This window comes from Carlito syrichta, unplaced genomic scaffold, assembly GCF_000164805.1.
Source record: "Carlito syrichta isolate Samal-C Ts95f unplaced genomic scaffold, Tarsius_syrichta-2.0.1 Scaffold290302, whole genome shotgun sequence".
In the NCBI taxonomy this organism is placed as follows: Eukaryota; Metazoa; Chordata; class Mammalia; order Primates; family Tarsiidae; genus Carlito; species Carlito syrichta.
In genome coordinates, this window is record NW_007234398.1 from 132,140 (window position 1) to 146,823 (window position 14,684).

Sequence of the window (14,684 nt, forward strand, 5' to 3'; positions counted from 1 at the left end):
GGGCTCAGGCAATCCACTCACCTCAGCCTTCCAAAGGTGCAGGTTTGCAGGCTGAGCCACTGAGCCCGGCTAGCAAAGTTAATCTTTATCTAAAATATGCATTTCTCCAAAACATAGCTTCTACTTTCTCATCATTATGTCAGGGTTTAAGAACAAGATGAAAAATGACTTCCCACCCTCGGTCTGTCCTTTCAAGCATGGACATGTTTGACTTGTTCTCGATTAATAAAATTCAATCTTTCACCATTCATCATAAGTATGATGTTAGGTTTTTTGTAGCTGCCCTTTGTCAAATTATATAATACTAATCCTAGCTTGTTGCCGAGTGTTTTGTTTTTTTTTATGGTTGAGTATTGAATTTTGTCAAATGCTTTTCCTGCATCCATTAGATTATATGAGTTTCTTCTTTTGTTCTGTTATTGTGGTGAATTTACTTATTGATTTTTAAATGATGAATTAACCTTGCAGTTCTGAGAAAAATACTAATTGATTATGATGCATTATCCTTATTACATATTTTTATTCTATTTATTGATATTTTGTTTTAAAATATTTGCATTTTTCATAAGTAATTTTTGGCTCATAGTTTTCTGGGTTTTGCAAATGTCATTGTCATATTTTGATATTAGGGCTACACTGGCCACATAAAATGAGTTGTGAAGTGTTTTCGTCTTTATTTTCTGAAATAGTTTATATAAGATGGTTATTTACTATGTTAATGTTTCATGGAATCAACTAGAAAAACCATCTGGACCTGGGAAAGTTTTAATAACAAATGCAATTTCTTTAATAAACATAGGACTATTCAGATTTTTAATTTCATCTTTTGCCAGGCATAGTAAGTTGTATTTTTCAAGGAATTCATCGATTTCCTCTATTTTGTCTAATTTAATCCTGTTGTGGTCAAAGAACATACTCTGTATGATTTCAGCATATGGTCTATCTAGGGGAATGTTCTGTGTATCCCTATAAAGAATGTGTTAGGGTAAACTGAGGTAAGGTGGGCCAGTGCCACAGGAAAAAAAGCAAAGATTTGCAAAAGTAAAGCAAAAGAGTTTATTTCCACTCAAAGGAGAGTGGGGCTGACACTTAGAGGTAGTGGACAGTCACAAAAGGCTGATTACAATTAGGTCAGCTTGGTCCTGTATAGGTTGGTAAACAAAGGCCTACATAGACATACTTGGGAGATGCAAAACAATTCTTTTTTTTTTTGAGTTGGTGTCTCATTCCATCACCCAGGCTGGAATGGCATGCTCCAGTGATCCTTCCGCCTCAGCCTTCCAAGTAGCCAGAACTACAGGCGAGCGCTACCATGCCTGGCTAATTTTTTGATGTATTGTAGAGACAAGGTCTCACCATGTTGCCCAGGCTGGTCTTGAACCCGTGGGTTCAGGCAGTCCTCTAGCCTCAGCCTCCCAGAGTGCTGGGATTACAGGTTTGAGCCACCACACCCGGCCTGCAAAACAGTTCTTAATAGCTACCTCCAGAAAGCTGGTTCTGTCACTGGCTAATAATGTTTAGGAAGTGGGGAATGGGACAGCCAGCTAGCAAAGTATGACAAAGCTTAAGCAATGTTAAAATGGCTGTTCTTTAGCTAAGTCACTCTGTTTGACTTCACCCTCTCAGAATGTATATTCAACTGTTGAAGGATGCAGTGTTCTGTAATCTGTAATTCAAGTTGGTTGCATTTTGCTGAAATCTCCTGTTGCCTTACTGGTTTGTCTTCTACTTGTTTAATCAATTACTTGTAATTTGGGGGTAAAAACGGACAAGGAGATTTAAACATATATGTACATATGCAAAAGACCTAGAATAACCAACATAGTCTTGAGAAAGAAGGAAAAGTTTGGAGAATTGACACAATGTAATGTTAAGATTTACTGTAAAGCTACAGTAATCTGGACAGTGCGGTTTTGATCTAAGGACAGACTAATATATAGTGGAACAGGAGAGTCTGAAAATTGGCTCCATATAGAGATAACTGGTTTTTGGGTTTTTTTGACAGAGATGCGAATGCAATTTGAAGGGAGAAATTAAAGTATTTTCTACAAATTGTGCTGGAACAAATGGTTGTCAGTATTGGGGAGCAAGCAGAAACTTTGACCCATACCTCACACCATATGCAAAAATTAACTCATGTTCTATTATTATAGAATTGTTTCTACTGGAACAACCCATCTGTCAGATAAAAATTGCTAAACCTGGAAAAGATATTTTTTAAACGAACTACTGAAGACACAAGAAAGTGATCAAAAGAACGTTTTTCTTTTGAACATTACTCATTTGAGTAATTATGGATTGTGTTCTGAGCATTATCAACATTATGTTATAGTAACACTGTATTCTGCAATATTTTCAGAAGAGTATCAGGGTTCTTGTCATAGCAGTTAACTAGGTTTATTCAAACTAGCAATGTCTTACCTAAGGTTGTTAGCAACTCAGATCTCAGTTCACACTGCTTTGTGTTTGCCCCACCCAAGCTGGGCTGAGGGGTCAGCCAGAAACTTAGGCAGAGTTTATATACAAAATTGGAGGTTTGATTTCACTGATTCTTTCTTTTGGGGTTTGCCCATGAATCTCTAGTGGCCCTAGATACCCCAGCCTTCTTCCCCTGATTGCTCTGGCAAAAGGGTGACAAGCTTTTATAGGAATTTTAGCTGCTCCACACTGCTGCTAGGAGTGCAGCTATTTTCAACAGAAACCCAACAAAAGGTGAAACTCACGTCCTCTAACTTTTGACTCCCCTCCAAAATCTGCCTGCTTTTGTTTTGTTTTTTTGTTTTGTTTTGTTTTGGTTCAGTTTTGTCTGTTTTTTCTAGAAATTACATTTATTATCTATAGAAGACCTTTTTTAGGAGCTTACTTCTCTATACTAGAATTAGATCTCTTACAATTGATTCTTGTACATTGACCTTGTATTCTGAGATTTTGCTTATTAATTCTAGTGGGTCTTCTTATAAACACCTTAAAATTGTCTGCATACATAATCATGTATCTATCGTTTTCTTTTTGTCTATATGCTCTTTATTTTTATTTTATCTTGTTCCCAATTTGAAGGCAAAAACTTTGTCTTTCACCATTAAGTGTATTAGTTGTGGCTGGGCGCAGTGGCTCACATCTATAATCCCAGAACTTTGGGAGGTGGAGACAAGAGGATTGTCTGAGCCCAGAGGTTCGAGACCAGCCTGGGCAATTTGGCGAGACCTCATCTCTACAATAAATCAAATAACTAGCCAGGTGTAGTGGCATGCACCTGTAGGCCCAGCTACTTGGAAGGCTGAGGCGGAAGGATCGCCTGAGCCCAGCAGGTCGAGGCTGTGGTAGTCATGAGAATGCCACTGCCCTCCAGCCTGAGCAACACAGTGAGACTCTGACTTATTTTAAAAAAAAGGTATATTAGCTGGGTTTTTTCTTAGATGCCCTTTATTAATTTGTGGCAATTTCTTTCCATTTCTAGTTTAATGAGAGTCTTAAACATGAATAGACGTTGAATTTCCCAAATGCTTTTTCTGTATTTATTTAAATTAGCATTTTCTTCTATTTATGTGGTGAATTTTATTTGTTTTTAGATGTTAAACTGACCTTGCATTACTGGGAGAAACCTTACTTGATTATGGTATATTATGTTTTTAATGTATTTCTTGATTTAATTTGCTAGTATTTGGTAAGGATCTTAATCTCCATTTTTTTTGATTTTGTATAAGATTACTAATTTTTTTTTCCTTAAATATATGTAAACCCGCCAGTGGATTCATCTGGGTCATCTGAAGTTTTCTTTGTGGACTGTATTTAACTTAAGATTTCATTTATTTAATACAGCGATATTCAAATTTTCTATTTCTTTTTTTGGTCATTAGAACAGTTTATTTATCTTAGTAATGAGGTATATAAACTTTAAAAAAATTTTTTATTTTAAAGTTTTGTGGGTTTAAGGATTAAGTATACAAATGTTCATTATGCAAGTACCCTTGTTGATGAGGTGTGCCCCTCCCTCCCCTGGCAGTTTCCCACTACTGCCAGTCCCTTTCTTATAGTATTATGGTAATTGTTCAAGGTCTGCTGATGAGTGAGAATATATGGTACTCTGTTCTTGGTTTCTGTGATAGACCACGGAGTATGACAGGCTCTAAATCCATCCAAGTTGCTGCGAAGTCCATATGTTTGTACTTCTTTATGGCTGCGTAATATTCCATCGTGTACATGTACCCATTTTTTTATCCAGACAATTGTTGGTGGGCACTTAGGTTGGTTCCATGATGCAATGAGCATACGAGTGCAGATATCTTTTTTTTTTTTAATAAATTGATTTCTTTTCCTTTGGGTAGTTCCCTAGTAGTGGGATTGCTGGGTCAAATGATAATTCAATATTTAGTTCTTTGAGAAATCTTCATACTGTTTTCCATAGAGGTTGAACTAGTTTACAACCCCACCAACAGTGAATGAGTGTTCCCTTTTCTAGGCAACCACACCAACATCTGTTGTTCTTAGACTTTCTAATAATAGCCATTATGGGTGGTGTGAGGTGATATCTCATTGTGGTTTCAATTTGCATTTATCTGATAATTAATGATGTTGAACATTTTTTTCCATATATTTGTTGGCTGCTTGTATGTATTCTTTTGAGAATTGTCTATTCATGTCCTTTGTCCACTTTTTGATGGGATTATTTGTTTTTTTCATGCTGTGTGGTTTGAATTCCTTGTCGATTCTGGATATTAGCCCTTTGAGGTGTAATTTGCAAATATTTTCTCTGGTCCAACAGGTTTTATGTTCACTCTGTTGATTATTTCTTTTGCTGTGCAAAAACATTTTAGTTTTTAAAAATATATATATATTTAAATTTTTTATTTTAAAGATGGGTACAATTCAGGGTTAGGTATACAGATGTTCATTATGTAGGTACCCTTGTTGATGAGGTGTGCCTCCCTCCCCTGGCAGATTCCCACTACTGCCAATCTTTTTCTTATAGTATTATGATAATTGTTCAAGGTCTGCTTATGAGTGAGAACATGTGATACTTAGTTCTTTGTTTCTGTGAAAGATCACTCAGTATCATAGACTCTAAGTCCAACCTGGTTGCTGTGAAGTTCATGATTTTGTTCTTCTTTATGACTGCGTAATATTTCATCATGTATATGTTACCATATTTTTTAATCCAGTCCAGCTTCAATGGGCAGCATAGTTGGTTCCATGCTTTTGCTATTGTGACTAGAGCTGCAACAAACATGCGTGTGCAGGTATCTTTTTTATAGAATGATTTGAGCTCCTCTGGGTATATTCCCAATAGGGGAATTGCTGGGTCATATGGAAGGTCAATTTCTAGTTCTTTCAGAAATCATCACACTGTCTTCCAAAGAGGTTGCACTAGTTTGCATTCCCACCAGCAATGTAGAAGCGTTCCTTTTTCTTTGCATCCTCGCCAGCATCTGTTGTTGTTTGTTTTATTAATGATGGCCCTTCTTACTGGGATTAGGTGGTATCTCAATGTGGTTTTGATTTGCATTTCTCTGATGATGAGTAAGGCTGAGCACTTTTTCATGTGTCTGTTGGCTGCCCGTATATCTTCTTTTGAGAAGTATCTATTTATGTCTTTTGCTCACTTTTTAACAGGACTGTTTGTTTTTTTCCTTTCGACATGTTTGAGTTCCTTGTACATCCTAGATGTTAGTAGGCCTTTATCAAATATACAGTTGGCAAATATTTTTCCCCATTCTGTAGGTTGTCTTCCTGCTCTCTTGGCAATTTCTTTTGCTTTGCAGAAGCTCATTAGTTTGATGAGGTCCCACTCGTCTATCTTCTCTCTTGTGGTATGGGCACTTAGGGTTCTGATCAGGAATTGGTTGCTAGTTCCAATTTCCATAAGGTTGTTTCCTGCGTTTTCTAAGATTCTTATAGTTTGAGGTTTTACGTTTAGGTCTTTGATCCATTTAGAGTTGAGTTTTGTGTATGGTGATAGGTTGGGGTCCTTTTTCAATCTTCTGCATGTGGTCAGCCAGTTTTCCCAGCACCATTTACCGAATAGGTTCTCCTCTCCCTAGTGGTTGTTGTTGGAGGCTTTGTCAAAGATGAGTTGGTTGAAAAATTGAGACTTTGCTTCCAGAATCTCTATTCTGTTCCCTTGGTCTATATGCCTGTTCTTGTGATATTTTCAGTACATAGATTTGGCAAATGATTTTTATTCAGAATATATAAAGAACTCTTATAAATCAATTGAATAAATGGGTAAAGGACATAATAGGCAATTCAAAAAAGAGGTATCCAATGGACATAATAAATGCATGCTAAACATCATTATTCATCATAAATGTAATGAAACATTCCTACACATATACATACAGACAAGATAAGGGCTAAAATAAAAAATATTGACAAGTATCAAGTGTTGATTAATATATGGAGCAATTAGAATTCACATTCATTGATGGCAAGAATATAAATTCTTTCAACCACTTTGGAAGACAGGCACTACCTACTAACACTACATCTTGTGACCCAGTAATGCCATCCCTGGCATATATTGAAGAGAAATGAATGTATATGTCCACTAAAATAAATGTACTAGGATATTCATATCAGCTTTAGCTTAATTGCCAAAAATTTGAAACAACCCAAATGTCCATGAACAGGAACATGGTGAATGTTATGCTATATTTTTACAATGTGATATCACACAGCAATGAAAAAAATGAACTACTGATATACATAGGAACTTGGGTGAACCTCAAAAACATTCTTGAGCAAAAGAAGCCAGACATGCCAATGGGTATATGCTGTATAATTCTGTTTATATAAAGTTAAAGCAAAGAAAAGCAATCTAATTTATGATTGGGATAATATTGGTGATAAATGATTGGTGATCAGAATGGTGGTTACCTCTGAGGGTCAGTTATTGACTTAGAAGGAACACCAAGGAACTTGCTGGGAGAATTAAAATGTTTTTAATTTTAAAACATTTTTTTAATTTTAAAGATATGGAGTACAATTCAGGATTAGGTATACAAGTGATCATCGAACAGGTAAAGTTTGGGCTTCCCTTTGGTCCCCACTTCTCCTGGTTTGAGATCAGGAACTCTTTTTATTTTTTATTTATTTTTTAATTTTTATTATAAAGATATGGGGCACATTTCAGGGTTAGGCATATAAACATTGATCATGCCGGTACCCTTGTTCTGAACTCTTATTGATGTTATGTGCCCCTCCCCACTCCCCCACCCCCAGCAGTGTTCCAATCCCTTTCTTATGGTACTATGGTAAATGTTCAGGGTCCACTTATGAGTGAGAACATGTGGTACTCAGTTCTTTGTTTCTGTGATAGATCACTGAGTATGATAGACTCTAAATCCATCCAAGTTGCTGTAAAGTTTTTATATTTTCATCTGAGCTGTGATTACATGGATGTTACATATAAGTATTAGAGTTGAGCTTTATAGTGATCTATACTTTACTATATTTAAATTATACCTTAATAAAAAAGTATGTCTTGTATGTATCACCTTTTTGGCCTGTGAGATTATTCCTCAGGTATGTTTATATAGGCATGATATTGCTTGATCACTGGGATATATATGCAGTCTACAAGTGTGCCTATTTCACCACATCTGTGCCAACATTTGGCTTATTCAAGTTTCTTACTTTGAGGTCAGTCTAATGGATATATTCTTCTGTGAATTTCTTGTTCCTATGATTTTATCTTTTCTAACCATATAGTTTTTGCTATTTCTTCTTGATTTACACCTAATTTTCTCATTTTATTTTTCATAGAGGCTTTTTTCCTCCCCAGATGCACTAGCTTGGGGAACTGTTTACTATATTCTAGATATTTGTTCCTACAGAAATTAACTCAAAGGGATCTTCTATTTGGAACACTAATTAAGCTTTTTATTTGTATTCTGATGACTTCCATATTAACACCGCCAGTTGCTATACTATAATTTTGCACTAATACCTCACTTACCTGCATACTGGACTATTCTCATAGAATATTCTATTTTTTCATCCTCAGTATGGGAGGGATTGATGTCATCATTGCCCAAATCAGGAATCTTCACATTCCTAATTCTGTCAGATTCTGCTGTGTTTCTTGTTTCTTCCCTCTTAGTTATCTTCTTACTAGTTACTCTGCAACTCCTATTTTTTCTTTTTTAAATACCACTACTTAGATAGCATCTTATCTTAATTCACAGTAGCATTACCCCCAAACGGGTCTATATTTTCTTATGCTTCAGTTATTCTTTTCCTAATGGGAGCTGCAGGTTCCATTCTTATTTCTAGTTCATCTTAAATGCTACTGACAGATTTTATTACCTGAGATGTTGCATTTATCTTTGTCATTAGCTTTATGACATAAGCTTATGGCTACTCCATATTTTATGACACATGATCAATAACTCTTCTTTCAGTGCCATCTACAAGATGGCCATTATTTCCAGTTTAAAATTGTATCTGTACAGTTTCCTTAATTCTTGTTTTCCTCAAATTGTTCACCTTGTCTTTAATACCTACCATATATGAAGTAGGTCTGTGCATCTAGGATTTTTATTTTTTGCTCTGCCTGTCCACATAATAGACATTTTCTTTTTGGATCCAGGCTCTCATCTAGTCTATGTAATGGTCCTTACCTACTCCAGATTTAATGCTCTTGCTCATGTCTGTTTCCCCATGTCCCAGATGCTTTTGCCCCCTGTCATTTTTGAGAGTCTCTGAAAATAAGAGCTTGTATTGTACTTTCATTATTCAAATACTAAGCATGAAGAAGATACTTACCAACATTAACTAACTGAATTTTTAATGGAAAGAATGGAAACTGTTTTACTCTTTTTCAGGAGGATTTTTACAAATTCTACTGAAAGGAATTCAACAGATATAAATTGTTATTGGAAAGTAAAGACAATGACATCCAGTATTTAAAAGTTTATCCTTTGTACATTTTATTTCTATTATAATAGAAGTCTGTTACAGTGATTAGCAAAATAAATTGCATAGAGAGTGCCTACTTTTGAAGTTCAGAAAAACATGGGTTTGATTAGATTATGTGGTGTGATTAGATTAATTTCCAAAGTAATAAAAACTGTTTCAGAAAGCACACATATCTTTTTTAACAGCATAAAAGAAAATGCTAAGCAAGTTTAACAGGAGAAGAGGACATGAACATGTCCTTTGATTTGAAAATAAACTAGATGAGTAGGATGTAAGCTTGCACGAGCAGCTCTTTGTCTAGACTAATAACTCTTCGTTTATGTACTGTTCATAGAATCTGTGAGCTTAGGAAGGGTGTAGAGAAGCTTGGTATTACAGGAACAATTTTTTTACAATGAGCATTGGTGCTGGTGATCTAAGAAATATTGTTTGGTATAGCAAGGGGTTATAAGTTAAATAAAGTGAAAGGCAGAATTGCTTTTAAAACCATGCCTTGGAATCCAGTGCTCAATGCCTCCAAAATAAATTAAAGCCAAATATGTGAGAATGAAAATTCAGCTTAAGAATAGGAGGATATCATTTTGGATGGGACATGTGTCTGGAGGACAGTATCACACAGATTAAAAGGGGAAAGCTGGATTTGATGACTTAGAGCATTCTCAGTCTCTTAAATCTTTTACTGAATAAGTCAATAGCATATTTCATTTTAAAATTATTTATCAGGAACTAATATGTCTCATGCACTGTATTGGGGGTTCTAGCAGAAAAGCACAGCTACTTGTATACCTTTGGCTGAAGAAGTCTCCCTCTCTTGGGGAAAATAATCTTCAGCCAAGTGTGCAGCTTCAGGAAGGACACACGTGGAGCAGTGAGGGAGGAAGGGGACACCCACTTAGCCAGCCTGATCAGCTGAATCAACCCTGGTGATCAATGGGGTGACAGATACTACAGCCAGACCACCTTCACATCCATCGTGGCACTAAACTGGGAATAGAAACATCTGTGATACCCACTCTGGGCAGGAATCATGTATGATTTATGTTAATGCTAATTTGCAGTACTAAGGAATTTTATTTCTCTTTATAGAAAACCTCCATGCTCATGTGTGTTCAGGAATCCAGGCTTCTTTCAACACATCACCATCTCTTAGGTTTTCAAACATCTGCATGTTTGAATCTGTGTTGCTACTGAGTCCAGGTTTTAGAAAGCAAGAAGGTAGAAGTGAGCATGGAGAAAACATGCCCACTGTCTCAATGCTCTCACTTGAAAGTAGCACCATCATCTTCTCTCACATTGTGTTGATGAGAACCTTGTCAAATGGCCTCACCAGTTTTCAAAGGAAGCTGAGAAATGTTCTATGACTGGAAAACCAGTTGCCTGCCTGCTACTCTGCTAATGCAAAAGAATGGAGAAACAGATTCTAGCGGACAGTTTTCAGTCTCTACCACAGATGGCTTGTCCTCACTTCTATTTTTTGTCAGATACGTGTAAATTAGGGCCAAGAAAACAATTGCACCTGAATGGAGAGTTAGAATATAGACATCTATGTATAGGTTTGTATAGGTTAGGATGGCTATGGCCACAATATTTTACCTATGAATATGAATGGTTTTTATCACATTAATTTGATTTTTTGCTAGTAAGCAAAATGAAGCAGCATCATTAGTGAAGGTTTAGAATTGAAAGCTAATGAGGACTTATCAGGTCTCCACAGATATTTTCCCTGAAAGCCCTTGTCTTAACTATCTTCTGTCCACCTTACTTGATAGCCAAGCTTCCTACCAAAATAGAGCTAGACTGCTTATGTTGAACTCCAACCTCTGACACTTAATCAATGTATTTTAGTACAAATTATATAACCATTATGAGCCTCACTTTCCTTCTCTCCAAAAGGTGGGTGATAATAGCAGATACCTCATGGGGCTTTTGAAAGGATTAAATGAGTTCATAGGTACAGTTATGTATCACATAATGACATTTGATCCCTTAATATTAATGAAGTTGAATGTTTTCTATTGCCTAGTGACATCGTAACCATTTGTAATGTAGCACAATGCATTGCCTTTTCTATATTTAGATACACAAATACTTGACATTGTGTAAGAGTTGCCTACAGTGTTCAGTATAGTAACATGCTATATACATTTATAGTCTAGAAGCAATAGGCTATGCCATATAGCCTAGGTGTGTAGCAGGCTAGACCATCTAGGTTTGTTTAAGTACACTCCACGGTGTCCACACAATGACAAAATAACCTAACAACAGCTTTCTCAGATGTATCCCTGTCATTAAATGACACTTGATTATACACATATCTTTCTTAGAACAGTGCCTGGAATATTGTGTCTTGTAAGAGGTTGTCACATAATAAGGGCTATATATGTATTTCCTGTCATCATCATCATTAGATTTACTGATTTCCATGTGTTCAATTATATTAGCTTATATGCACCTTTTAATCTTCTGCTATCTAATCTTTGTGTCAATTTTACTTTGTCTTTTTAGATGGGAAGTTTGGAATTAAGACCTCACAAAAAAGAATTGCTGGAAAACCTACATTTTGCAATAAAATGGAGGGTGAAGACACAAGAGATGATTCACTGTATTCTATTTTAAAAGAACTGTGGCAAGATGCTGATCAGATAAAGAGATGTCAGGAAAAACAAAATAAACTTCTGAGTCATGCTTCTTTCATCAATAAGAAAACATTGAATACTGAGTGGGATTATGAATACAAGGACATTGGAAAATTTGTTCATTCAAGCCCAAATCTCATTCTTTCACAAAAAAGGCCCCATAAACGTGACTCATTTGGGAAGAGTTTAAAGCATAATTTAGACTTGCATATTCATAATAAAAACAGTACAACAAAGAATTTTGACAAAACTATTGGGCATGGTCAAGTTTTTACCCAGAGTTCTTACACTAATCATGAAAATACACACACAGGAGTGAAGTTCTGCGAACGTAATCAATGTGGAAAAGTCCTTAGCCTCAAACACTCACTCAGTCAAAATGTGAAATTTCCTGTTGGGGAGAAAGCAAGCACATGTACTGAATTTGGAAAAGTCTTCACCCCGAAGTCTCACCTCTTTGCACCTCAGAGAATTCATACCATGGAAAAACCTCATGAACTGAGCAAATGTGTAAATGTTTTTACACAGAAGCCACTACTCAGTATATATCTGAGAGTTCATAGAGATGAAAAACTGTACATATGTGCTAAATGTGGGAAGGCCTTCATCCAGAATTCAGAATTAATTGTGCATGAAAAAATTCATACTAGAGAGAAACCCTATAAATGCAATGAATGTGGAAAATCATTTTTCCAGGTCTCATCTTTACTCAGACATCAGACAACTCATACTGGAGAAAAACTCTATGAATGCAGTGAATGTGGAAAAGGCTTCTCCCTGAACTCAGCCCTCAATATACATCAGAAAATCCATACTGGAGAGAGACATCACAAATGTAGCGAGTGTGGGAAAGCCTTTACTCAAAAATCAACACTCAGGATGCATCAGAGAATTCATACAGGAGAAAGATCCTATATATGTACTGAATGTGGGCAGGCCTTCATCCAGAAGGCACACTTAATTGCACATCAAAGAATTCATACTGGAGAGAAGCCTTATGAATGCAGTGACTGTGGGAAATCTTTTCCTTCTAAGTCACAGCTCCAGATGCATAAGCGAATTCACACAGGAGAGAAACCCTATGTATGTACTGAATGTGGGAAGGCTTTCACTAACAGGTCAAATCTCAACACTCACCAGAAGTCTCATACTGGAGAAAAGTCTTACATATGTGCTGAATGTGGGAAGGCCTTCACTGACAGGTCAAATTTCAACAAACACCAGACCATTCATACTGGAGAGAAGCCCTACGTTTGTGCTGATTGTGGGAGGGCCTTCATCCAGAAGTCAGAGTTAATTACACATCAGAGAATTCATACTACAGAGAAGCCTTATAAATGTCCTGACTGTGAGAAATCCTTCTCCAAGAAGCCACATCTCAAAGTACATCAGCGAATTCACACAGGGGAGAAACCATATATATGTGCAGAATGTGGAAAAGCTTTCACTGACAGGTCAAATTTCAATAAACACCAGACAATTCATACTGGAGATAAACCCTATAAATGCAGTGACTGTGGAAAGGGCTTCACCCAGAAATCAGTTCTCAGTATGCATCGCAATATCCATACATGAAAGTAACCTTGTTTCTTGAAAATGAGAGAGCCTTATCACAGAAGTCAAGTCTAAGTGTATGTTTTAAAATATATCAATGACAGAGCTTATGTGAATACATCATAAAAGAAAGCATGCATTGGCTGTCTCACCTGAGATTTTAAAATATTCAGAAGAGACCCTCGAAGAATTCACTGAAGGAGGGACAATTTCCATATTTGTGCGGCCTCACAAAAGATAATAGAAGACATACAGGGAAAAATACTGTCAGTTTGATGTGTTGGGAAAGGCTTCCTATAGAAAGTATTATAAGGCAAATTGTTACTAAATTATTTATAGGAAGGGGGTGCAAAATTATATAAATGACAGTCATGTTTACTGTGTTATATTAAGCAACTTCAAGTGATGACAAAATGAAAGGTAGGACAACAAAATAATATAACTGATGTGTAGACCTACTCTCAGTTCTATAGGGTATTTGTGGCAGAACACATTGCATAACAGGAGGAATCATTGAATTGAAATTCTTTTTTCAAATTTAGATAATTATGTTTATCAAATATGTTTCTTATTGGATGTTTCTATCAAGTAGATCCACAGTTTTGAAGTCATTTTGGTTTTATATATACATACATCTGTAGATATAATTTTACTTGAACATATAAATATAGTCCTATTATTCATACTGATTTCGAATTCTTATACATGACATAGAATTCTTATTTTCTTTCATTGTGGTACAATGCAAAACAGATTCCTCCCATCCTTTTATGCATGCCCCTTTGCAATGTTACTTTGTTGTATGTCTTATTAAGAAGTAACATCTCTTTCTCTACTCCTTGACTTTGAACGTGGCCATGTGACTTGCTTTGGCCAATGGACATTAGCAAAGAGATACAAGAAAAAGCTTGAGAAGTGTGAAAAGCTTGCCTTGAGGTTTGTCCTCACTTGCTGCTCTTTGGAATCCTGAGACTTCCATGTGAGGAAGCTCAGATTACCCTGCTGGGGGATGAGGAAACACGTAGAGCAGAGGCAAGCCAGCCCTGCTGACTCCTCTTAGACCAAGTAGCCTGACAATTGTCAGACATGGGAGTGAGGCCTTCCTAGACCTCCAGCCCCAGCCAAGCCAGCCCAGCCCAGAAGGGCCGTACCAGTTATTCCTGCCAACTTACAGAACTTTGAGATAAATAAAATGATTATAGTTTTAAGCAACTTAAGTTTTGTGGTAGTATGTTGCACAGCAAATGCCAAATGATACTTAAAAGTGGGGGACCATTGGACCAAAATATGAGACATGTGGCATAGGCTTTGGGCCTGGGTGGCAGGCGGAGACTGGAAAAACAGTGAAGAAAGCTGTTTACAAAGGCTAGAAAGAAGGCAACTCATGTTATTTAGTAAGGGGGAAAATGGCAAAGCAGCCACCAAGCACTGTGGGAAGATAGAGAATGGACCAAATGAACTTGTGGATCTGGCTTAGGACATTTGCAGCAGAATATGAGAAGTGTCTGTTTGCTTCTTTTAGCTGCATGTGATAAAAGTACATAAAGAGAGAAACTAAAGAAATAACTGTGCCATTGA

At 36.5% G+C, this 14,684-nt stretch overlaps 1 protein-coding gene across 2 annotated transcripts in view; it reads left to right on the forward strand.

The window, feature by feature from the left end:
• The window catches only part of ZNF81 (zinc finger protein 81), an 80,537-nt gene extending 67,410 nt beyond the window's left edge, over positions 1-13,127 (forward strand). For both annotated transcript variants that reach the window (XM_008054423.1, XM_021710583.1), the window contains exon 5: positions 11,422-13,127. In XM_008054423.1, coding sequence (XP_008052614.1) covers positions 11,422-13,127 — 1,706 coding nt within the window. The remainder of the gene's footprint in view (positions 1-11,421) is intronic.
• Positions 13,128-14,684: the final 1,557 nt, after the last annotated feature.